The sequence below is a fragment of the Schistocerca serialis genome, chromosome 5 (genome assembly GCF_023864345.2).
Source record: "Schistocerca serialis cubense isolate TAMUIC-IGC-003099 chromosome 5, iqSchSeri2.2, whole genome shotgun sequence".
Taxonomy (NCBI): domain Eukaryota; kingdom Metazoa; phylum Arthropoda; class Insecta; order Orthoptera; family Acrididae; genus Schistocerca; species Schistocerca serialis.
Window position 1 is genome coordinate 437343653 of NC_064642.1, and position 27668 is coordinate 437371320.

Below are 27668 nucleotides of genomic sequence, written 5' to 3' on the forward strand. Positions count from 1 at the left end.
ACTGGCAACGAAGATATAACATTTGCCAGTGCCTACAGGATAACACAGCAGATCACAAGCATCACAAACATCAAACGTAAATGTGACAGTACTCGAAAGAACGCAGGAACTCTGTCTTCCCTTTGCTGTCTGTATATACGTTTAGGGCACATGTACTCAAGTGAACAGACACTTTCTTTAAGCATAGGAGAGTTTAGGAAGTATGTTTTTTGTAAATATCCATTATACCACTATTTGTCTATCGGTAACACACTGCTGGAAAAAATTAATACACCCTTTTAAAGATTTCCAATTCACTCAAGATTTATTGTGGCAGCCGTGCATATGGAGTAAAAGAATTGAATATGTTACGAATATGTTACAAATCAACATCAGAAGTAGCGGCCTTGTGGTACCAGGTATCGACCCATGCTGAAACACCAATAATAGTTCGTAGCGTAGTCTCCACGGGTGGAAATGCAGGTTCTGACTTTGGTATCCAGCGAATCTTACAGATTTTTCAGATTCACAGGCAGTGCATGGGCGAGCATTATCCTGCTGGAACAATACATCGCGTTCCTTTTACAGGAAAACAAAAAGAACGGGTGTAAAATCATTCTGCAGGTACAGAGCGCTTGTTAGGGTCCCCTCTAGAAACACCAAAGGTGATCGAGAGCTGTTGCTTGTCGTAACCCTGACTGAAAGGTTCAAATGGCTCTGAGCACTATGGGACTCAACTGCTGAGGTCATTAGTCCCCTAGAACTTAGAACTAGTTAAACCGAACTAACCTAAGGACATCACAAACATCCATGCCCGAGGCAGGATTCGAACCTGCGACCGTAGCAGTCTTGCGGTTCCAGACTGCAGCGCCTTTAACTGCACGGCCACTTCGGCCGGCTAACTGAAAGGGATGGGGACATTGCTTCTAGGACGAATGCACTCTACCAAACAGCGATCGTCAAGTCTACGTCGTACTTGGAAACAACTATCATTTGCGTGCAGGCAGAATGTGCTTTCACCTCTGAAGACCACGGTGCGTCATTTCATCTTCCATGTGATCCTTTGGCGGCACCAGTCGAGCCGTGCACGTAAATGGTGTGGCGTGAGTGGATGATGGGATAAAGGTGTGTGTACCCGTAGTAATTATGCTAATAATCAGTTCGCAATCATTCGTCTTGAGGTGTCCGGTCTCAAAAGCCCTGTTATCTGTGTTGTCGTAGCAGTACTATCTGCCATTGAAGCCCTTACAGAAAACGATGCCGGCTGCGTCTGTGCTGCTCACAAGCCCTATTATCGGTCCTTCCGTGGCTGTACGATCTGCATTTGCTGCCCTTACAGTACGATGATCCTGACGTCTGTGCACCATGGATGTCCAGAACCTCGTCTATGGATGTTAGAATGTTCACCACTGCTGCACAACTGACACAGCACGTCCGGCTTGTGCGGCAGTTCTCCGAAAGGACCATCGCACCATTCGTAAGGCAATACTTTGCCCACATTGAATGTCGCTCGGTTCAATGGAGGAAGCATGAGTGCGTCTCCTTGACGTGGCTGCCTACTTGCTTTACACGTTTCCTCCAAACTGAGCCTTCATGCTGTGAGCATTCCCTATTAAATTGGAGATACGTATTGCGCGATGGTAGCTACGCCACTAAGCTGTCTCTTGGCAGAGAACTCTGAAGCTATTATCATTACATTACATCCTATATCCCCCCGGGTGGCATAAGCAGTCATCGCATCATATTCGTCGTCGGTTTTTGAGGCATACTCTACATGTACATCTACATCCACATCCACAAGGATACTCTGCAATTCACATGCGCCGGGTAGAGATCTCATAGAACCATCTTCACAATAAATCTTTAATATTCCAATCTCGCCCAGCATGCAGAAAAAACCAACACCTATATATTTCGGTGGTAGATCTAATTTTCCTTATTTCATTTCGATGATCATTTCTCCCTCTGTTGGTAGGCGTCAACAAAATATTTTCGCATTCTCAGAAGAAAACTGGTGATTGGAATTTCGTGACAACATTGCGCCGCAACGAAAAACGCTTTTGTTTTAAAGTTTCCCACCCCAAATCCTGTATCATTTCAGGGACACTCTCTCAACTATTTTGCGACAGTACAAAATGTGCTTCCCTTCTTTGAACTTTCTCGCTCTACTCCCTCAGTTCTATCTGGTAAAATTCCCACACTGTGGAGCAGTATTCTAAAAGGGGACGGGTAAGCATAGTTTAGGCAGTCTGTCACATTTTCTAAGTGTCCGGCCAATAAAACGCAGACTTTGTTTTGCCTTCCCCACAACATTTTCTACGAGTTTTTTCCAGTTTAAATTGTTCGTGACTGTAGTTCCAAGGTATTTAGTCGAATTTACGGCCTTTAGATTAGACTGGTTTATCGTGTAACCAAAGCATAATTGATTCGTTTTTACTCTCGTGTGAATGACCTCACAGTTTTCATTATTTAGATTCAAATTCCAATTTTCTTACCATTCAGATATCTTTTCTAAGACGTTTTGCAAATTTGTTTTGATCTTCTGATGACCTTCCTAGCCGATAAAAGACAGCGTCATCTGCAAACAACCTAAGACGGCTGTTCAGATCGTCTCCTGAATCGTTTATTTGGATCAGGAACAGCAAAGGGACTGTAACACTACCTTGGGGAACGCCAGAAATCACTTCTGTTTTACTCGATGACTTTCCGTCAATTGCTACGAACTGCGACCTCTCTGGCAGGAAAGCACGAATCCAGTCACATAACTGAGACGATATTCGATAAGTACACACTTTCATTATAAGCCACTTGTGTGGTACAGTGTCGAAAGCCTTCTGGAAATCTAGAAATACGGAATCAATCTGAAATAGCATTCAACACTTCGTGTGATTAAAGAGTTAGATGTGTTTCCCAAGGACGATGTTTCCTAAATCCGTGTTGACATCGTGTCAACAGACCGTTTTTTTTCCGAGGTAATTCATAATTTTCGAATACAATGTGTGTTCCTAAATCTTGCTGCATATCGACGTTAATGATATGGGCCTGTAATTTATTATATTAGTCCTACTGCCTTTCTTGAATATTGGTGTGAACTGCGAAAGCTTCCAGCCCTTGGGTATGGATCTTTCATCGAGTGAACGGTCGGTTGTATATGATTGTTAGGTACGTAGCTATTGTGTCAGTGTACTCTGAAAGGAGGCTAACTGGTATACAGTCTGGACTGGAAGACTTGCTTTTGTTGAGTGATTTAAGCTGCTTCAGTATTCCGAGGATATCTACATCTACGCTGCTGATTTTGATTCAAATTCCGGAGTATTTACTTCGTCTTCTTTGGTGAAGAAATTTCGGAAGGCTGTGTTTAGTAACTGTGCTTTGAGAGCACTGTTATTGATAATATTTTCATTCCTGTCGCACATAGAAGGCAGTGATTGTCTCTTGTCGGTAGTGTACTTCACGTACGATCAAAATCCCTTTCGATTTTCTGCCAGGTTTCGAGACAAAGCTTCGTTGTGGAAATTATTATAAGCATCTCGCATTGAAGTTCGCGCTAAATTTCGAACTAATGTAAAAGATCACCAATCTTGGATTTTTGTCAGCAATGTATCGAGGCAACTATTTGATGCTATGAATCGAACAGATGTAGTCGGATACCTATGGCGTAACAGGGGGGGGGGGGGGGGGGGGGGGGGCAGTAGTAGTATCTCCACTTGTTGTGGTAAACAATTCTATACGTTCTGCCTCAGTGCATTATGGGACTTGATTGAAAAGAAAAGGTGCCGCATGCTACTGCATTGTTATGCACTGATATTTATCTACATACAAACAGATGATATCACATGTGGTTAGTAATTTTTCACTTCAAAATAATTAGCTCTGCAGCGGAAGGCGAACTTTTAAGAGAGAGCTCACTGTGTGAGCTTAGTGTTAACAGTTAGGGTGACGATGTAAAAACGCTGCCATCTGGAGACTTTGCCGTTTTTGTCCCTGAAGCGTTTCCTACCGTTCGAACACAGTACAGGTTCCTAAATCTTACAATAGACTCTCCAGTTCTTAGGTAACGTTTAAGACAGCGATAAGGCTGAACCCGTTGCAGCATAGTCAACCACTGTAACACTTCTGTGTTATGCCTCTGATGGAGCCTGTGTTATCAATTGCTCTATACGTCGTCATGTTATAACGAACTTGCAGTACAGGACCATAAATTAAAGTGAGCGCATGCTGAGGTGGAGCATAAAGTCCATGTGGCGCTGTCATCTCGTAGATAACGACATCTTGCGTTATTCCTTACAATAAGGCAGTTGGGATTGACTGTTTAACGTGGATGATACCCAACTGCATGATAAAATTATATGATAAATGTGTATGTCAAATTACAAGCCCACGAGTGAACAAAGTTAACGGTAGATACATGTTTAACCCTGTGGCTGAACATATAACTCTTTTAAAAGCTAATAAATGGTGTCAGCCAACGAATAACGTACGAAACAACTGTTATGTGCCGTTTAACAACGTTCTGCAGTTTGTCTGCTGAGGTACACGTAGACCATACAGCCAATCCAGGTTATGATTAACTATGTTCTGTCAGCGTACAGCTTTCATAAACTATCCTGACTGCAACAATGTGACACAGAAGTACAACATTGTAGGTATTCTTCCGAATAATGTCAAATTAGTACCGATACTCACAACTAATGTTATTCCAGTCATTCCACTTTTCCGTTGTATGTTATTTCACATTTCACCATGTCGACAAGTCCTAACATGCTGAGGTTTCCGAAAGTACCGGGTGATCAAAAAGTCAGTATAAATTGGAAGACTTAATAAACCACGAAATAATGTAGATAGAGAGGTAAAAATTGACACACATGCTTGGAATGGCATGGGATTTTATTAGAACAAAAAAAAAAAAAAAGACGCTTGAAAGATCTCTTGAGCGCGTCAGCCGCCACTTTCGTCATGCTTGGCCTCCCAGGTCCCCAGACCTCAGTCCATGCGATTATTGGCTTTGGGGTTACCTGAAGTCGCAAGTGTATCGTGATCGACCGACACCTCTAGGGATGCTGAAAGACAACATCCGACGCCAATGCCTCACCATAACTCCGGACATGCTTTACAGTGCTGTTCACAACATTATTCATCGGCTAAAGCTATTGTTGAGGAATGATGGAGGACATATTGAGCATTTCCTGTAAAGAGCATCATCTTGGCTTTGTCTTACTTTGTTATTCTAATTATTGTTATTCTGATCAGATGAAGCGCCATCTGTCGGACATTTTTTGAACTTTTGTATTTTTTTTTGTTCTAATAAACCCCATGTCATTCCAAACATGTGTGTCAATTTGTACCTCTCCATCTTCATTATTCCGTGATTTATTCAGTTTTCAAGTTTACACTGACTTTTTGATCACCCGGTATATAGTCAACTCGCAGTCACCGACTTGGCAGAGATTTATGTGTGCGTTTCTCAAGGCAGGCTGAGAAACGCAATAAAATGTGAGGTCAGCCGAATATTTACTGTAGGTGCACGCAGAAGGCAGTGCAAAATGTGTTTCCTCTGACTAAACGTTTCGGTCTCGCATCTAGAGGGGATTTCTTATAACGTATACCCCCCCCCCCCCCCGATCCTCTCACCACACAGTACAGACCTAGAATGGAGAGCCTGAACGCCTACAGGTATTGTCTGGGAACAACAGCGCATGAATGCGAAATAATTCAGATCTGAAGATTACTTTAGGGTACAGGCTAGTTTTTGACACTGGGATCAGCTCTTGCTCGAGAGCTTTTCGGATGAAGACCCACACTTTACGTAATGCAGCTAATTATTTGCATTGCACACTTTGTTTCAGCAAGAAGGGAAGCATTTAAACAGCAGACATATACCCACATAATTTGCATATCGCGCTCTTGTGTATCTTTCCAATTTTACCAATTTCCAAATCTAGTGTCCTACCAATATGTCCACTGTACTGCCAGTTTCTGGATTTGCTGCCATTCGGTTAACATTTTCCTGACTAAGATAAGAAGTCATTATATTATTCTGTCGAGGAATCTTAGAGACCTCTAATGGAGAACAATAGTGCATGATTGATAAAGAACACAGGTACCATTGTCCACTAAAATAATTATGGGCTGTCACATGTCATGACACGAGTGTGAACCAAATGTGAGATGCTACCATTACACCAATGTGATGTACGTGTGATGACATGTGTAACGAAACATGTATTTTCATATATGACGTCATAAGAAACCGTCTATCAATTCACTGACCTAATTTTAAAACAGGAAAGACACGTCTGTACAAGCCTAAACTTGAAGCAAGGTTTTTTTTCCTTTTTTAAATGTGAACTCCACATTAAAGCCGTAGCCTACCCGATGAAGCGATCATGAAAAAAGCCTAATCTCAGGAAGACTGATGAATCAGAAGCAGTAGAATTTTACAATGTTCTCAGTGAAACAATTTTTGGAAAGGAGGGCTTTTCTTTACTAGAACATGCTACATATTCGCCACAATACGCTCCATGAGGCTTTTACCTTTCTTCAAACTGGAGCTGCGTAGATAGGTACCAGCTTTTCAGTCTCTGGAAAAGGTGAAAGCCAAAATCACACAGCTGTTTCAAAGAACGGCTGCGGACGAGCTTTATCGTTGGTTTGAACCCCGGAAGGTAGATGCGTAATGGGAACAGAGAGAAAGAAAGATAACACGTCAAAGCTGCACTAAGTTAGTTATAAGAATTTTACAGTTATACTGCATTTAATGCATCAGTTTGACTGCATGATTTCCACAGCTGGTATATGAAGCACAGGTGCTATGTCAGCAGATCACACTCTTCGTAGCTCAGTACGCTGCCCTCCCATTGCTATGAGCAAACCAGGTCAGCCGAAACATTATCGACGTGTATAGGTGTCCACGTGCATTCAGCGCCTGGTGGAACCGCAATACCCGACGTGCTTTGTAACTAACTGCATGATTCGACCAACCAACCTCAAGCATACCTAACACGAGGCCACCTTTGATATTGTGTCGGATACCGGGACTGTAGTATATGCATGGCTTGTTCTGTGTGTTGCCCCGCTGTGTTCACTAATTTTATGACTCATTCCACATGCCTCATCGCATCGTGTTCATTCTAACCCACGCATGGCTCATAAATAGAGATTCTGAGGCATATTCGCATCAAAGTGGTATATTAAAGAATTTTGATTTTTTAATTATTAGAACGTCTTATGAACATTTTTAGAATTACAATGGAGAAGTAACACAGCCAGCCGGCTGCAAACATTTGTTTAATAAATTTTCCTAGGTGTCCATATCTCTAAGGATGTCTTCATCAGAATGAAAATTTATAAGCCCTATAGAGTAACACATAGAAAAATAAGATTCACAGAAACATTAACCAATATGATAAAGTCATAACACTGAAAGGTTACTTAGGTAAAGTTGTACTGCGAGATGGCAGTAGCCAAAGTTTAAAGCAGAGATGCTCAAGCGAAAAATTGAAAACTAAATACTTTGTAGCCTTTGGTACGTACATCTTGCATTGAACAACATCAGAATCACCGGCCCAGTGGCTTACATTGCTGCTACGAAAACAATACCCAAATACTACAGCCCGTCGGGCGTGGACAGTGACATATGCCCATTTAAGACATTATAACAGAATTAATCGAAGTAAACGACAGTTAACTACAAAAAAGAAAATTCAAGGGTGAGAGTTTAATGTATTTTTGAAAATACGAAGCAGCCAAGAAAATTAAGTACTACCAAGAGCCATGCTTATTACGTAAAGTACAGAGTATTTTAAAGTATGTACACTGCTGCATAGTCTAAAACGATTTTCATGAAGGAAACTTTAGTAGTACACGTCTGTATCCGATTTGAAGAAAATATGTTTTGGAACCAGAGACAGGTAAACGTAGTAAAAAATAAAGGAATCAAAAATGGGCAACTAGTGAATTAAAGCCATTGAAAAAAAAAGTACGTAATTGTAACTGTTCGTTGACGATGAGGCCATCGTTCTTAGGAATATGCGTGAAAATCCCCAGCTCTTTTAGTAGGTCGAGCCTTGACCTTTGTTTTCTCTATGTACGATGGCAGTTCAATAAGTAATGCAACACATTTTTTTTCTGAAACAGGGGTTGTTTTATTCAGCATTGAAATACACCAGGTTATTCCCCAATCTTTTAGCTAAACAACACTATTTTTCAACGTAATCTCCATTCAATGCTACAGCCTTACGCCACCTTGAAATGAGGACCTGTATGCCTGCACGGTACCATTCCACTGGTCGATGTCGGAGCCAACGTCGTACTGCATCAATAACTTCTTCATCATCCGCGTAGTGCCTCCCACGGATTGCGTCCATCTTTGGGCCAAACGTATGGAAATCCGACGGTACGAGATCGGGGCTGTAGGGTGCATGAGGAAGAACAGTCCACTGAAGTTTTGTGAGCTCCTCTCGGGTGCGAAGACTTGTGTGAGGTCTTGCGTTGTCATGAAGAAGGAGAAGTTCGTTCAGATTTTTGTGCCTACGAACACGCTGAAGTCGTTTCTTCAATTTCTGAAGAGTAGCACAATACACTTCAGAGTTGATCGTTTGACAATGGGGAAGGACATCGAACAGAATAACCCCTTCAGCGTCCCAGAAGACTGTAACCATGACTTTACCGGCTGAGGGTATGGCTTTAAACTTTTTCTTCGTAGGGGGGTGGGTGTGGAGCCACTCCATTGATTGCCGTTTTGTTTCAGGTTCGAAGTGATGAACCCATGTTTCATCGCCTGTAACAATCTTTCACAAGAAATTGTCACCCTCAGCCACATGACGAGCAAGCAATTCCGCACAAATGGTTCTCCTTTGCTCTTTATGGTGTTCGGTTAGACAACGAGGGACCCAGCGGGAACAAACCTTTGAATATCCCAACTGGTGAACAATTGTGACAGCACTACCAACAGAGATGTCAAGTTGAGCACTGAGTTGTTTGATGGTGATCCGTCGATCATCTCGAACGAGTGTGTTCGCACGCGCCGCCATTGCAGGAGTCACAGCTGTGCACGGCCGGCCCGCACGCGGGAGATCAGACAGTCTTGCTTGACCTTGCGGCGATGATGACACACGCTTTGCCCAACGACTCACCGTGCTTTTGTACACTGCCAGATCACCGTAGACATTCTGCAAGCGCCTATGAATATCTGAGGTGCCCTGTTTTTCCGCCAAAAGAAACTCGATCACTGCCCGTTGTTTGCAACGCACATCCGTTACAGACGCCATTTTAACAGCTCCGTATAGCGCTGCCACCTGTCGGAAGTCAATGAAACTATACGAGACGAAGCGGGAATGTTTGAAAATATTCCACAAGAAATTTCCGGTTTTTTCAACCAAAATTGGCCGAGAAAAAAAATGTGTTGCATTACTTATTGAACTGCCCTCGTAAAATGGAAATTGCTTCAACTGAGGATTTGAGATTGTAAACAAGATTTTACTGTGAGTTACTGTAAGTGAAAAAGGCAACTTTATATCCTTATTTTTTAACTAGAAGACGACGAGTTCTGTAAGAAATAGGGCCTAAAAATGGAATAGAAAAACATTTTTATAACCGCTACTTTCAGAAAGAGTACTGAAGCCTGCAGTATTGACTGATGTATTGACTATAGCGTCGGTTTTAGCTCTGAATATGTTTTCAACTAAAGAGTTTTTATTAAATTCATCCCATCATTAAGCTTCTCTGATAACAAGGTACAGCAACTGCACGATGAAGGGCAGAATGGAAAAATGCTTTTTTTTATGGGAGTGAGTATGCACCAAAGTAGCTGGCACCATCTGATCTATATTAGTGGTTTTTCGAAAAATACCGAAGGAAAGTCTGTTGTTGTCAAAGCCAGTACTATGATCCAAGTACGGAAGCTGACGATTATTATTTTGTAATTCACAAGTGAAGCCGATTTTGCCATGAAAACAACAAAATATTACAGGCAGATGCTCAATACCTTTCTGAAAAAGACATCCTTAGGTGTCGAAACATAGGTAAATGTATTGAACAATTATTTGCAACCTGTTGGCTGTGTTATTTCTCCGTTGAAACTGTTATATGATTTTCGAAAGACAGTCAAGCTCAATACTGTATGTTTTTAGAACTGTTAAATTATGTTTTATGTACTTCCAGAAGGCTGAAATAGCTGAACCTGAGAGACACGTACCTACCTAGACACGAAGTTGAAGTTCCGCTACTTACAACGGAGGGAAATCAAGGGAATGGCTGCACCTTCACTCTCGAATCTCTTTGTATCTTGTATTACACTTTGTTGAATCTATCGATGTTTAATATTAATGTTTCTATAGTGTTGAAGATAAAGTTTTGTATGTGATACGGGCAATTCTATCGAGTGTAGTACAGACTATCTTAGTTTGCAATTATCTCCCCAGAGTCTGATAGAATACAACGTGTTACCACCTAGACGGAATTTTAAAACAGTTACATTACATATCTGAAGTGGGGTATCAAAAGCAGTAAGAGCCAAAGCAAGAGTTTCCATTATGATAAAGAAACCATGGAAAAAAGGAATCACTAATTGGACATTCATCAATCAACCTATTATAACTGTTGAAATGGCATTATCTGCTAGGGAAGTTGTGAGTATTGGAGTATATGCACCCACGAACGGCACAAAAGATAAGAAGGAAGTGAGCCACCCCCAGGGATACTACCGAAAGAATCCCAAGAAGTAAGGAACTGATTATCATGGGAGACATGAATGGAAGAGTAGGAATTAGAGAATCCTGTAGAATAGCAGGAAAACGTGGAGAGGATGTGTATAATGACAATTGGAACGACTGATTGCAATTTGTGAACAATTTGTTTTACCATCACTATCTTATAAAAATGAAATATTATTGGCCACGGAAGAATGCAAGTAATGATACAATTTACATAAATAAAACGAACCAGACTGAGAAACATGAAAACATACCTTTTAATATTGACAGCCTACAAGACGGAAGTATCAGAACACTCTTGGCGGCCAGGATGGAAAGGAAACTGGTTGAATCATTTGAAGGACGTACAGAGGAAATGTGTGACTATATGAAAACTAATGTGAAAATCATTGCAACAGAGGTGTAGGGTAAAAAAGATAGCAACTACAAACGTGCAGCAGAGTGGTGGTCAGAGGAAATAGAAGTACTCGTTAGAGAAAAACGAAATTGTTCCTTCAGTGGTTGGTTATTAAATGAGGACAGAGAAGAATATCTAGAAGAAGGAACAGTGGAAGAAAATTGGCATGAAGATGATGAGATCCAGATTTTAGAATGTGTACGGGCGTTGAGAACAGGAAAGTATGGGAAATCACCTGGACTAGGGAATATCAATCTGGAGTGTCTGAAATATGGTGGTGACAAAATTGTGAAACTGATAACACAGCTCTTCCCAAAATGATACACGGAGATTCAATATCCAACGAGAAGAAGCTAGATTACATTGATACCATATTTAAGAAATTGATCGCAAAATTAGTTTAAACCACCGAGGAATTTGTGTTACAAACACATTAATGAGAATTTTTGCGAAACGAATTAAAACATATTTTCACATTACGACATATTTTGGTAATAAACTTTCACAGAAATTTAGAACAAGCAAAGGCCTTTTACAGGGCTGTCCCATGTCACCATCATTATTGAAAACCTATGTAGATATTAGCCTTAGGACATAGTCTCGTAAATGTAATAGTATGGGATTAGAAATAAGAGATGGAGTTTACCTACATAATTTATTCTTTGCTGATGATCAAGTAGCCGTAGCACAAGATGGGGAGGATGCGAACTATATGTGCAATCAACTAGCAGTAGTATATAAAACTTGGGATTTGAAGATTAATTACCAAAAAACACAAGATTTGATTAATGACTCAGATGAGCTATACATTGAAGAGAAGAAAATCAAAGAGATAAACACTTTCTGTTACTTGGGAACCATTTTAAAAATCGAGGGAAAATCAGAGTCAGAAATCAAGAAAAGAATTAGTAACGGACGTAAGGTCATTGGGTTGTTTAACTCAGTCTTACGGAGCAGGAATGTAATGAGCAGAACTAAAAAATTAATACACAAATCTATATTAGATAGTGTGGTTCTGTACGGAATGGAGACCTGGACAATTAACTTGAAGCACATTTAAAAATTACAAGCTCTAGAGAGGGACTTCTGGAGAAGATCGGCAAAACTCTCCAGGAAAGAGGAGATAAGGAACACCGAAATAATAAGGAGGATGGAAATAAAAGAAAGAATATATGACGTAATGAATAGGAGGAAATTACAGTGGTACGGGCATGTACGACGAATGGAGGACGCCAAAATACCAAAATTTATATTGGAGGGGAGAAGAAGAAGTGGACGTGGCTCCAAAATGTACTGCATACAATGAGGAGAATGGGCGCAGAGGAGAAGGACACACAAGGTCGAAACCCCTGGAGAAATATTTTGAAAATACAGTTTAAGAACGTTTATTCTTCGCATAGTAATATCCGAGTAAATTTTTATGTTGGAGATGAGCCTCTGTAATGAGGAAAAACTCAAAACAATAATAAAAATAACATTACGGAAGGATGCGAAACACGTGTCGTCAATTCCTCTTGATGAAGCGCGTTATTTGCAAACACCTTTTTCTAGTCAGTTGAGGTGCTGTCTGATGATCTTCGGAATGTGCGCATTGAGTATAAATGCCAAAACACTCAGAAGTACTCTAGTAACACTGTGGTAGTATACATTCGCATACTTCACTAGTACTGATACCACAACTGACTGCACTCTAAAAATTGCTTAAGTGATATCATGGATTATCACGTAAACGAAAGGTTAAATTCTTGACCCCGATTTATCTTACTCTATGCATCTTTTGTGACATCTTACAATACTACCACTGCTTCCAACTATTTTTTCACGCCCAGACTGTAAAGTAGCGCTGTGGTTAGGATTCTATGCTAAACAGTTTGCCGTACCACAGGGCATAACAAACACGCATGGCCAAACTATTGGGGAACAAGGAAGAAAATATGTTATGGGACCTGGGTCGAATTTTTACAACTCCTCAACACATTAATTACGAGAAACAATCAGCAACCCGCCGTCGCACTGAATCTCTGATTCCTCATCCACTTGAACTGTTCTCATCCTTTCAACAGGTCACAAGCAGTAGGCGTAAGTGCTCCATGCTCCCTAAGACAGCTATCAATTCCTTAAAACGTCCTTCTTCATAAGGGAAGTCCCCTCCGGATACAAACGTTACGATCTGCTAATCCGTACAGCAAAAGATTGTCAGCAAACCCCGCATCCGAGTAAACTTATACTGTGCCGGAAACCAAGTCCGTGAGGAACGCCACACAGAAAGCGCTACGTGTTGGCACAATCCCTGATGAACACTAAACAGTTGACGATGTTTTCTTCACAAACGGTGAAGAGTTCGTGCTTGTTCGTGATGTTAGTAGAGCAATGAAGCTATTCGTATGTCAACACAAGCAATAAAGTGTTCCACATGCCAACATTACCATCGTAAAATTGGAACAACGGATACCGCCACTGAACCTGAAAGTTAGAACTTACCGTACAGACTAAGAAAACGTAACCAAGGGGGTATTCTGAACATTTCATGTAAGAAAACATTTCATGTACTATTTGTACCTTCTGTTTCTGTTTGTTTCCCATGACAAATGTAATTATGAAAAGAAGTAGAAAATGTGCTTTTACATCGAAACAATGTTTCCCGACATATACCCATGTAACACATCTTATTCCTCAGTGTGCGAGGAATGTTTTCTGCGTGTCTCGCCACCTTTTTGTTACAGGTGCATATCTTACTTTGTGTAACAGCGAGACGAAAGCAACAACACGGTACAAGAAGTAGAGCGATGAATACTAAGTCATTGCAACATTCAAACCAACGTTCAGTCTGGTGAATATTTTCACTCCGGTATTTGCAGGGCACGAGCGCGTTCACGAAATGGTTTATTTAATGGTAAGTTGTTGATGAAGTACAAAGCGTTCATGAATCCATATTAATGAACATTTTCGGTGGTTCGCTTCAAGACCTTTGCTCCGTGCAAATATAATCTCTGTGCGGTTGTCCTTCGCTTTTTGTGATCACTTGGAGCAGCATGTGTGAGGCGGGCGGTAACGTTCCCAAACATCGCACCACATGAAACACAAACACAGATCGCGAGTGCTCTTCCGCATCAGCAGACTCGGTGAACAGAACGTATCACTCACTGATATTGCTCTGGGATTTATGGTCCCGCGTCGCAGGCGGCGCTGTTGCTCGTTTCGCTCTCGCAGATACTGTCGAAATATATCTGACAGATGAGAATGCGCACGCATACATGCCTCTTCCTTTGTAAAGAAAACAATACTAACTACACTTCGCGCGAGTAGTTCCAGAAGAGTGCTTCCGGGGAGAATATCCACTTCGAAAATTTTATACCGACGTAAAAAACATAAACAATTTGTCGAAGCGCACTAAAATGAATGAAAACAGTCGTTAGAGGTGTCGGGACTACTGGAAAATTTGATTTACTAATGGCAGTGGACTAGATGTTGTCTCTGTACGATACTACAGAACATTGCATTGCTGTCGGTATTCCTTTTATATCTATAGTCTTTTAGTGTTGTTTAGTTTTCAAAGTTGTTGTTAATGGATACTTTTGTAAAATGTTTCTCCAGGTGTCACAAGTATTACACACTCTATGAAAGAAAAACGACGCACCACGAAGCAGTCATTGGAAGGGGACGGAAATCGGCGGATGTGATGTACGTGTACAGAAAGAAATGATTAAAACTATAGAAAAACTGGATGATTTATTCAAGAGTGAAAGAGCTTCACAACTTTAGAAAGTCAACAACGCATTGGTCCACCTCTGGTCCTTATGTAAGCAGTCATCCGACTTGGCATTTATTGACAGATTATTGTACACCTCCTGAAGGATATGATGCCACATTCTGTCCAGTCGGAGCGTCAGATCGTCAAAACTGGATGGCCCGGCCCATAGTGCTTCAAACATTCTCAATGGGCTATTTTCCTCCGTTAAAAATATGGTTCAGATTGTTGTTGTTCTGATTAATTATAACATTCAATCTTCACACAAAATATTTGTTATTTTTGTATAATCAAAGCTTAAAATTCGTTAAATATCAAGATTTGGTCACGTGATCTAATACGCTCTGTTATTGGCTGAAGACCTGGTGACGTTACAGACTAGGAATAAGACAAAGCTGTATGTGTGTTATTGGATATTTAGCCGTAGCTACGAGTTTCTTACGTACTTTTTCAGCAAACAGTTTAGCTGCATAGTGATGGAAAACGCAGTTACAGCTTTTAGTAACAATTGTAAGAAATTTTGTGAACGCTGATACTGGTAAACTTGTCCAAGTTGATGCGATTATGCTCCACCCATTTAGCGCAGCGATACGGGCAACAACGGATACTCGTCTTCCTACTCCCTGAGCCATCCTTAAACTCACTCCAAACAAAGCAATTGTATAACTTTTTCAAATGGGTCCGTATACTACGGAATAACTTGACCGTCGACTATCATTCATGAGCTACGGCCCAAAGCACAATAAAATTGTTCTTGGCAAATCTTAGTGCTGATTTGCTCTCTAGAAGACACACAGTATAAATACAACAGTAAGCAGGCGCTCGGGGCCACAACGGATAGCGGATCTGACTGTGGGAAAAGGAGTCACATGTTCGATTCCTCGACGAGTCATATACTTTTAAAAAATTTTAGCGAAACACGGAAAGTTAGCAACAACTGATTGCAGCAGTTGTTAGTTACATATAGCTTCACATTAATCTTCGTGTGAGAAGTGGACGACAGGGGATAAAAGCATTTATTTTGCGAACAAACAGTCCACATTTTTGGAAAGCATTGCTAGTAGCGAAGATATCACCATACATCCACAGTACACCGGAATGTAGACGGTGAGATTTTCTATACGGAGAGATATAAAGCATGTACAACGTGCAGGTAACACAAACGTAAATGCTGTGATGTTTGTGAGTGTATTCTGACGTCAGTGTCTGAAGCAGACTTACTTCATCTTTATGTAAGATGATGAAACATGAAAAGTTTAAACAATAAGGATCCTAGGTGGACAGTACCAAGTTAAAAAAAAGAATCAACGTCTCTAGTAGAGTAAACAGTGAGTGGTCATATTAATTAGAAAATATTTTTGGGCGTGACAGGAGTGAACAGCGACTGCAAATGTAAGCGCATTTATATAGTAGAACAAACACAATAATATACTGCTTCTAGTTGGTGAGGTGAAGTTTTGTACATGTGATTTGGTTTTCATATGAAAAGACTATTGAGTCGATTTCCAATGAAGTTAAACTACTTTTTCGGGTTAGATTCGAACCTGAGATCTCCTGACATAATCATTGTCACTTCGATGGTCTACTGCTGTAACAACTGAGCTACCGAGTTATTTATGTGAAGTTGGATAAAACAACAATTTACCGTAAGAGCCTAATTACATTGTATAACGCTATCCTTCCTTGTAACAGTGGGAAAGAAGATCTCGGAGATAGATTGATATTACTTAACAGTGCAAAACATTTTTAATTACGTTAGTGAGCTTGTGCGTCGACATGGTGTCAATTTACCGGTACAGTGCAACCACATTTTACCGATCTCCTCAGTGTGTGTAACATTAAAAACAAATTTTGGCGTTTTTGTAGACGTATTTCTAGAGTAGACGTATTTAAGGCATTTTAAAAGAAAGAGTGAAACACACCATCTCTAACCCACACTCCGGAAAATAAATTCCAAAACAAGTCATCCCTGTGATTTAGCAATATGACCGGAGGAGCACCGAGGCTACAAGTGACATCACAAGCATCACAAGGCATTTTAAAAGAATGAGTCAAACACACCATCTCTAACCCATACTCCGGAAAATAAATTCCAAAACAAGTCATCCCTGTGATTTAGCAATATGACCGGAGGAGCACCGAGGCTACAAGTGACGTCACAAGCATCACAAGGCATTTTAAAAGAAAGAGTCAAACACACCATCTCTAACCCATACTCCGGAAAATAAATTCCAAAACAAGTCATCCCTGTGATTTATCAATGTGACCGGAGGAGCACCGAGGCTACAAGTGATGTCACAAGCACCACAAGGCATTTTAAAAGAAAGAGTCAAACACACCATCTCTAACCCATACTCCGGAAAATCAATTCCAAAACAAGTCATCCCTGTGATTTAGCAATATGACCGGAGGAGCACCGATGCTACAAGTGACGTCGCAAGCATCACAAGGCATTTTAAAAGAAAGAGTCAAACACACCATCTCTAACCCATACTCCGGAAAATAAATTCCAAAACAAGTCATCCCTGTGATTTAGCAATATGACCGGAGGAGCACCGAGGCTACAAGTGACGTCACAAGCTTCCCATGATTTGAAAGGAGCGTTTTAGTGGCCTTTTAAATTATTTGAATTGCATTTCCATTTTCATAAAAGAGTACTGACATTCAAGGGAAAAAAAGGATGTTAGCAACATCAAATGACATAATTAATCATTTAAGACATTTTAAAAGAAAGAGTCAAACACTCTATTGACATTTTGTATGTCCATCCTTTTGACAGGAGGTCTCTGGGACGACGGTCGTTTACTATCGAGGCAAAGTAAAACACCTACAGCGGTCCTTACGATTTGTTTTATTTTGTTGCTATCAGTTTCATCGCTTCAGTGAGTCATCTTCTGGCTGTTTTTGATGCGGTACAGGTTGATATGTGCGCAATACGCAACACACCCGTTGCCAGCATTGCTGGATACACATATAATGTGTCAGCACTCCAACCATCAATTGCCAGTTATTGGTCGCGCCAGACTGGCGCGTGAGATTTATCTTTATAAAGTTGGCAGCACTGGTTGCCGCGCTAGATGGAGGTGGGTGACATTGAACGCGGCGCCGCCTGTCGCTGCGCGGCCTGTGATTGGCGCGCTCGAAGCGCGCGCGATTCAAAGCAGAGCCAGGCAGGCACACCTAAGACGGCTTGCCATGAAGGGCAAGAGAACGGGGCAAAGAATATCGTTCGCATACCGCTGTCCTGTAAGGGTGCGTCGGGTGACAACGAAGGGCAACTACTATGAAATGAAATGGAAGCCGAGACCATCGCTCCTTCATGGCCGGCCGTACGGCCCACGACAGTCACATCGGTGCCCCACCTTTCTCCGGCGCCTCTCCAGGAACGTCTTCGCTGGTCATCGCGGTTCATTTCAAAACAGGATTCATCACCGAAGACAATTCTAGTCTTTTCAATGAGATTACAGGCCGTAGCTGAATCGTTCTGATGACATTCGTGACACTATTGACACTATTACACCGCAGTGCTACGTCCACGATATTCTACCCCACACGTTTCATCACACTTCGTGGCACGCCACCCTGGGCTTACGGCCGGCCAGTGTGGCCGAGTGGTTCTAGGCGCTTCAGTCTGGAACCGCGCGACCGCTACGGTTGCAGGTTCGAATCCTGCCTCGGGCATGGATGTGTGTGATGTCCTTAGGTTAGTTAGGTTTAAGTAGTTCTAAGTTCAAGGGGACTGATGACCTCAGATGTTAAGTCCCATAGTGCTCAGAGCCATCTGAACCTGGACTTACGTTTCACTAACGCAATGTCCGGCCGCACGCTTGTCTGAATATAAAATACAATCTACTTAACTGTGGTACATCGTGATCTGCATACCATGAGCCCCATACTCTGGATGGTTTCTCCCCAGGGCGAGAAGCGACGCATAAGAGTGCTGTGTCCAGTGCGAAGACGAATGAGAAGACCAACATCCAGTCTGTGCGACTGGAAGGAGTTACGCCATAGCCGAGTTGTCGAATTAACCAGACGTGTATGTGATTTCCACCCATTAGTCATCCATTTATGCGTGACTCTGTACCTCAAGAACTGGGTGGTAGGACACAGGTGAAGGGAACACTGATCGAACTGAGAGTCATGATTTGCTACACCCTTGGCTGCTACATCCGCCACTTTGTTTTCATTTAGACCCATGCGTCCTGCCATGCGAGCAGAAAGTATGGCCTGCCTCTATACTTTGTAAGCGGATATTCTAGACTAATTTATCAGCTAGGTACAAATCCTGTAGAGACTGGAGGGCTTCAAAAATGGCCCCAAGCACTATGGGACTTAATATATAAGATCATCAGTCCCCTGGAACTTAGAACTTCTTAAACCTAACCAACCTAAGTACTTCACACACATCCATGCCAGAGGCAGGATTCGAACCTGCTACCGTAGCGGTCAAGCGGTGCCAGACTGAAGCGCCTAGAACCGCTCGGGCACATCGGCCGGAGACTGGAGGGCGTTCAGGCACTACGAATTTAGCATGCACACTCATTACTCTGGAAGCAACATTCACGAACATCTGTTGAAATGTGTATTATTGTGGGGATGCGTCAGTTTCGGCACCTCTTCTGACGCATCTTCATTTTGCAGCCATAGGTGCATCACATATTCAAATTTCCTTTACATCCCGTTTTGTCCATATTTCTATAACACTATTCCTGGGGCCCAATGTGATTCAGACATACTGTACTTTACTTCCATGGCTGTTATCACTGTAATCTAAGACACCATAACAGCTTGGGACTGCTCTGGACAATGTGGGTCACTTGCATCCTTTCAGGCTTAAAGTCTTCCCCGGCAGCGAAGGCATATTCCAACTGGATGTCACGTCCACGTCACTTGGCCCGAATCACATTAAAGGGGATCATCAAGAAGTTTCCATTTGGATGCACTTTTGCAGCGTATATGCAACGTGGCGCTACTCCGACACGTGTATGTAAGCACCGGTGTTTAGACAAGGGGTTGGTATGGCATTCGTGTCATTCCGACATATGTGCGGTAAATACGGAATCGCCAACTATGTGCTTTGCTTATAACGGGAAACAAGTCGACACTTTCTGTCGACATTGGGCGTTGCATGAAATACGTGATCAGAAGGACCTATTTGGGTTAACTCCAACTACACATTGGAAAAACAAAACTGCAAATAACTGCTAAAACAGCAAAGAAATTGCGACTGACGATTCCTAGGAGAGAAACCGGCATAATGCATCAAGGAGCATTATAGTTAATTCACGTTAACGTGTTGATCACCTGATTCACCTAATGTGAAACGGATGGAAGACATGTGCGATTATATCGAGCTGCTGCACAGCGCCCAGAAACCTCCAACGCGTAATTTAGGGGAGTGGCGAGATGTGGTCCCAAGTAGATCCGGAAAACTTTCATCGACTTGTCGAGACCGTTTCACGCAGATTTGCATCTCTACTGCATCTCAAAGGCGGACCAACATACTATGAAGTTGTAATTTTAGGGATCCGTTATAATGAGACATAATTATCCAAGTAAAAGCATGGTTGAACTTCATAGCTTGACATGGCACTTACGAAGGCATTTATGCCGCATGCATCGCACTGTCAGTGAAAGAGAAGAATGTACTTGTGCTGTGAGACGTTCTCAAAGCTGGTCGAGTGAGAGGTACTCACGGTATAGGTCCAGGCGCACTGTGGCCTCGACGGGCGGCGCTAGCGGCGAGTTGCTGGCGCGGCAGGTGAGCGTCGCGTGCAGGTCGGCCCTGGAGAGCGCCGCCACGACCAGCAGGCTACGCACCGACCAGGGCCCGCCCTCGGCGTCGGGCCGCGTCTCCGCCGCCTCCAGCACGCGGCCGTCCCGCAGCCAGCGCACAGTGGCCGGCGGCCGGCCTGCACACGCGAGAGGGCGCCGGTCACACACACGCAACTGTACTTGCCACAACACCGTAGGGTTACTGTCACCCACACAAACTAGCCAGGAGACACGAACCACCAAGGGTGCACACCGACTATATGTAGGGCGTCTAATAATGACTGCAACACCATATTTTAATCACTCCCGTCATGCATTACCGCTGCTCAGTCGCTGGTGGAATAGTTTTCCTAGTGTTTTGCTGGCCCTTTTAATACATAATGCTAGGAGAAATACCGCATGAGACTAATAAGGGGAGATGGTGATAAGGGATAGTATGGGAGTTGAGGTGAGACACAGTACCTGGGAGGTTCATCGCCGATCAACTCCTGAAATCCTACATAATACGGCGGACGGGAATTCTTGGAAATGTCTGCGCCACCGGCGCGCGATCCGCCAATCAGAGACTGTAGGCATCAGGTCTCTTGACGTTTCTTTCTTTTCTGAAAGCAGATTGGTGTTATTCTGCATTCAAATACACCATACTGTTCCCCAGTATGTTGGGTTGAAACCCCTATTTTCCTATATAATCCTCATTCAGTGCGACGGCGTCACGCCACGTTGCTGTGAGCCTCTGTATACCCGCGTGCTACCACTCTACTGGTCGAATATGCTTATTTGGATATGGTGTCTGATCTGTCGGGCATGTCCGAAACAATAGACACCATATCCGTACAAGTACATAGTTCTGGCAATACTGGACCTGACCTCCTTCTTCTGTGCGGATGCACACATATTCCCCGAACTCTTACGGGACTTTGTAAGAATGTCTTCCACGATTAATGAGTGTGTTGTGCTGGGACACTACGAATATAGTGTGTGGACACGCAAGGTGAGAATGTGGGTCTCGCGGGAGGCGTGCGCGAGATAGTCCCTGCAGTCGCACTAACCTCTGTGCCCTCGGTGGCTCAGATTGATTGAGCGTCTGCCATAAAAGCAGGACGTCCCGGGTTAGAGTCCCGGTCGGGACACACATTTTCACTTGTCCCCGTTGATATATATCAACGCCCGTCAGAAGCTGAAGGTTGAGCCGTGGTAAAAATTGCTGTTTTGAAGGGCGCGCCGCAGCGCGTAGTGCGAATGCTGTCGCCCTCCGTTTCTGGCGGTGGCGCCGGTGTAGCAATCGCAGCTTTGGTGGGAAAGGGGAAGGTTGCCTGTTCACGTGCATTTAAGGGCCGCTATGAGCTCGGGGGTTGGTCAGTCTGGGTAAGTCTGGAGTCAGTCTGGGGTCAGTGTCTCGTCCCCAGCTTGCTAGTCTGTCTCTCGTCGGCATTTGTGAGGCAGTCAGTGTCTGTCTGTCGTTCGGACGGATAGTATGTCTGTCGTTTGGATCAAACTTTAAAGCTGGCAAAATGAGAGTCTTTCCACTCCGCCAGTAAGAGAACTCAGCGAGTGGTCACCCGGTTGGGGCTTAGATCCAGCATCTGAGTCTGCACGTTAGGCCGCCAGTCTGCTCGACCTTGCTCAGACAATGGTCATTGGCGGTTGTATCGATCGGTTGGTCGGTCTCGCACTGAGACACAAGATGATCTGTCCGTGTTGAGCGTCGGCGCATCTGAGGCCGCCACGTGAGTCCAGTGGGCAGCGCCGTATAGCGAGGGGTAGTGGCTTCGCGGTCGAGACGAGAGCAAACGGAGTCAATCCACGACATCGGTCTGGCCGGTGCGAGCTGCGACGCCGTGAGATGGGAGATCGGCGCGGCTTCCTGCGTCCATTGAAGCGGCTGGCAGCGGACGGTTCGGGAGAGCGATTTGGGGGTGCTGCGCCAGGTCTTCTCGATAAATCGCAGTTTATTAGAAGTTAAGTGATTGGTGATATGGTGTGTGATTTGCTCTTGTTAAATCCTACTTGTTTTCTCGTCCCCAGCTTGCTCGTCTGTCAGGCAGTTAGTGTCTGTCTGTCGTTCGGAGTTGGCTCTGTCATGTTTGTCGGATTTGCTGTGTAAACGAATTTTTGCTTGGAGTGTAACGGCCTAATTCTTGATATATGTTTCGATCTTGCCTATCATCTTGAGAGGCGGTATCTGTGTACTGTAGAGCATCTTAACTTGTTTGGCCTACCTAGTAGAATTTTATATAAGATTGCATTTTATGGGCTTTTATTTAAATGATCATTTTAGTATAGTGATGGTATGGGGTGCCATTGGTTACACGTCTCGATAACATCTTGTTCGCTTTGACGGCACTTTGAACGGTGGACGTTGCATTTCATATGTGTTACGATCCGTGGCTCTGCCCTTCATTCGATCCCTGCGAAACCCTACATTTCAGCAGGATAACGCACAACCGCGTGTTGCAGGTCCTGTACGGGCCTTTCTGGATACAGAAAATGTTCGACTGCTGCCTGAACATACTCCAGATCTCTCACCAATTGAAAACGTCTGGCCAATGGTGACCGAGCAACTGGCTCGTCAGAATACTCCAGTCACTACTCTTGATGAATTGTCGTATCGTGTTGAAGCTGCATGGGCAGCTGTACCTGTACACGCCATCCAAGCTCTGTTTGACTCAATGCCCAAGCGTATCGCAGCCGTTATTACGGCCAGAGGTTGTTGTTCTAGGTACTGATTTTTTAGGATCTATGCAGCCAAATTGCGTGCAAATGTAATCATATGTCAGTTCTAGTATAATATATTTGTCCAATGAATAAACGTTTATCATTTGCATTTCTTCTTGGTGTAGCAATTTTAATGGCCCGGAGTGTAATAGCCATCATTGCTTTACTGAGTGCAGTCGATGTCAAAAAGGCGTTCAACATAGGCAGCCTTGAATACCTCAAGTCCGTCTTGAACGATCATGGATTTGAGAAGAACTTTACGATTTCAGTCTTTAATTCGCTGACAAATTCTTCTTGAAATCGTCAACGGAGAAGCAGCATGTACATTTCCGAACAATTGCTCGCAAGGGTTAGTTTTCACACACGGCCAACTGATTCGGCTCATATTTGGCAGATGACGTGTGGACAACATAAAATGAAAGACTCAAAGAGATCTTAGCTCAACACACCACCGTTTTTGAGAGAAAAAGCCCTTAAGTTCGTAATGCCTAAGCGACTCAAAATTGGCATATTCCAGATACAACCGAAAACTTATCACCTTTCATCAGCAAATGCGAGTATCCGATGCATAAACGTATATTTTCCTAGAAATCGAGAAAAATATATTACGACTATTCTTGACGTACCCGTAAGGTATACACTGAAGACGGAAGAACCGCGGAGCAGAGAACCCTTGTTCAATTCCCAGCTGTATTGAGCAGTTTCGTTTCTGTTTTTCTCATTTTAATTTTTTTTCGATATGAAACTCGCAGTTATAGGATAGTTAATGATGTAAGTAAGTCAATAAGGAATAATAACGAAGGAGACAAAAAATTGCATATCGACCTAGATAAGTAAGGAATTAAACTCTTAAGCTTTGTTCCACGAAAACAATTCCGAGTAAGACTGCTGCGTAGACGAGACTTCTATGCATGATATCACGTAAGGGGGGGGGGGGAGGGGGAAGGAACTCTTATCGATATTGGCAGTACACACCAAGAAACGTATTCGTGCACGATGTAAATTCCATCACAGCGACTGGAAAATTACTGCATAAACTATTCCTGTACATATGTGGAACTAACAATTACTTTGGTCTTCAGCATACAGATCAATCTTATAGCCAACTCAAAAACATATTTGCGTCATCTGTCCACATCCGGGGAAACGATAAATTCTATTTACAGATTGTATCTTGAGAACAGTGTAATCCCATATGTAGCTGACATTTGATACTTGGAATGGACAGACTGATATTGTTCTGTATAACAGCGTGCTTATAAGCGACGAGTCTCAACCGACTTGCGTGTTAAAAATAATACCACCAAACTGAACAATTTAGCACCAGCTATGTTGATCCGTGGTAAATATTGCTGTTTTGAAGGGCGCGCCGTAGAGCGTTGTGTGAAGCAGTCGCCCTCCGTTTCTGGCGGTGGCGCCGCTGTGTCAATCGCAGCTCTGGTGTCTCCCTCTGGTGGGAAAGGGGAAAGGTTGCCTGTTCACGTGAATTTAAGGGGCGCTATGAGCTCGGGGGTTGGTCAGTCGGAGTGAGGCTAGGTCAGTCACCAGTTGCTAGTTTGTCTCTCGTTCGCATTTGTGCGGCAGTTAGTTTCTGTCTCTCGTTGAAGTGCTAGTATGTCTGTTGTTTGGATCAAACTTTAAAACCGGCAAATGAGGGTCTTGCCACTCCACCAGTAACAGAACTCAGCTAGTGGTCGCCCGGTCGGGGCTGAGTTCCTGCATCTGAGTCTGCGCTTTAGGCCGCCAGTCTGCTCGAGTTGCTCGGGCAAAAGTCATTGGAGGTTGGATCGATCGGTTGGTCGGTCGTGCACTGAGACACAAGATGAGTTGTCCGCATTGAGCGTCGGCGCATGTGAGGTCGCCACTTGAGTCCAGTGGGCCGCGCCGTATAGCGAGGGGTAGTAGCTTCGCGGTCGAGACGAGAGCACCTGGAGTCAATCCACGACATCGGGTTGGCCGGTGCGAGCTGCGACGCCGTGAGACTTGAGATGGGCGCGCCTTCCTGCGTCCGTTGAAGCGGCTGGCAGCGGATGGGTCGGGAGAGCGTTTTGGGGGTGCTGCGTCAGGTCTTCGCCAGACTTCGCAGTATATTTAGAAGTTAAGTGATTCGTGATATGTTGTTCCATTTACGTGTTGAATTCTACTTGTTTTCTTGGTCAGTCTCTCGTCCCCAGCTTACTCGTCTGTCTCCCGTCCGCATTTGTTTGGCAGTTGGTGTCTGTCCGTCTGTCTGCCGTACGTTAATAGCTGCCTCTGTCATGTGTGTCGGATTCGGTGTTAACGAATTTATTTCTTGAAGTGTAACGGCCGAATTCCTGAAATATGTTTTTAACTTGCCTATCATCTTGAGAGGCGGCATATGTGTAATGTAGAGCATATTTGTATATTTTATGTAAGACTGCATTTCATGGGTTTTTTATTTAAATGGATATTTTAGTATATAAAGTTGCCACCCTTCCACCGTAAGAGGTTTTTTTTTTTTTTTAAATCAAGTTGCAACTTCGGTGGCAAGTTAATTTCTTTTTAATGTGAGTGTTTTGTACCATTTCCATCCCTCCTACGGGGTGCATAGTTTATGTGTTTGTGTGAGTTGTTAAACTTTTTAGTTTAAAGTAATCTGGTGTGTTGCAGATTGGCACCAGTGTAATGATTCAGAGGTTGTTGTGAGTGGTCGTGACTACGGCCGTGTTAAAAGGGAGCGGCAATGTTCTCAGCCCGAAAGCTCATACTGTCAAGAAAAAAAAAGTTATATCTGCCTCTGAATAAATTGTAACTTGATATTTAGAGGATGTTTCTGATTATAATTTTTAAATCTTTATTTTTTTTTAAAATAAAGTGTTTTTAGGAATAAAATATCCATTTGGTGAAAGAAATTTGTTTTAATCAGTTACCCACTGGTAACTACTTCCACGCTCACATAGTGTGATTGAATGTGTTAATGTTCTTCATGAACAGCTAATAAATAAAGAAATTCCTTAAGAAAAGATTTTGAAACTAAATCCACGGTTCATATGTGAAGTTAATTTTTACCTCCAAGTAAAAAATTTTATTTCGAGGGTTCAAAATTGCAACCTTCTTCCGGAACCCAGGGAGTAATTGCACAACCGCATGCAAACAGTAACGATTAACAGCATAATTCACGATCGACTTCCAGAACCGATTACTTTCAGCAGTGTTATCGTATGTGCGCTGTTTATCATAATTGATTCTCGAAAAAGAAATATTTTTTAAATGTAAAGCAGGTTTGTTTTCGCCGAATCTTCGGAAGAAATGATGTAGCTGCACGAAGATTGCGTTCACTCTATGTCTATGTGGTGCCAGTGTATTCGCTTGGAATATTTATATGACGAGTATTATCAGTCTGGCTGTTACAAGGAAACTTACGATGTGTACCAGTGAGAGTGAAACAGCTATTGTAAAGAGACCAAGATTGGAGTTTTAATTCTGAGCTAAGGTAAGGCGCTTTAGAAATACATTTCACGTAATAGGCGGTACGTCCACCTTTGGCACGGATAACAGCGGCGACACGTCGTAGCATGGAAGCTATGACGCCATGGTGGGTTTCTGGAGGGAATTGGCACAATATCTGCGCACACAAGTCACCTAAGTCCCGTGAATAACTGGAAGGGGGCCGATGAACTCTGACGCAATGTTCAATTACATCCAAGATGTGTTCGATCGGTTTCAGATCTGGCGAGCTATGGGGCTTGCACGTCAATTGGAATTAGTTACTGTTTCTCGAGCTACTCCTTCGCACTCCTAGCCTTCTGACATGGCACATTATCCTTTTGAAAAATGCCCCTGCATTTTACAAATATAATGGTGATGAAGGCGTGTAGGTGCTCTTAAGCAGTGTACGATACTCCCTGGCTGTCATGGTGCCGTGCATAATGGAGCCACCAACAGCTTGTCTCTGTCCGCAGTACAGGCGACAAGGAGCTGTTGGCCTGGAAGATGACGTATTCGTGCCCTCTCATCATCACGATGAAGAAGGTATCGTGTTGCATCACACTACGCACTGTGCCAACGTCCAGTACCGAGATCAAATGTCCATTTCGGCTTTGGCGTAACATCGGGGCACGCATGGATCATCGGCTGCGGAGTACACTTGTACTCTGCCAGCATAAAAGTCTGGTTAGTTCCACCACAGTTCGCCGCCTGCCCTCTTTTACCAGTCTGGCCAGCCTACAACGTCCGACATCTGTAATGAGGAGTGGCCGCCCAAACCCAAGAGGTCTGGACGTGGTTTCATCTAGATATCGACAAGTGCTGAAGGCACTCACCACAGAATTCCTCGAGCACCTGACAAGTACTGCAGTTTCAGGGTCATTATAATCCCCCT

General features: G+C 43.2%; 1 protein-coding gene across 1 annotated transcript in view; it reads right to left on the minus strand.

The window, feature by feature from the left end:
- Nucleotides 1–21086, minus strand: part of LOC126481984 (nephrin-like) — a 460432-nt gene extending 439346 nt beyond the window's left edge. The window contains exons 1-2 of the mRNA XM_050105949.1: nt 21074–21086; nt 20533–20748 (exon numbers count right to left, since the gene is read on the minus strand). Coding sequence (XP_049961906.1) covers nt 20533–20748; nt 21074–21086 — 229 coding nt within the window. The remainder of the gene's footprint in view (nt 1–20532; nt 20749–21073) is intronic.
- Between the last annotated feature and the right edge of the window lie 6582 nt (nt 21087–27668).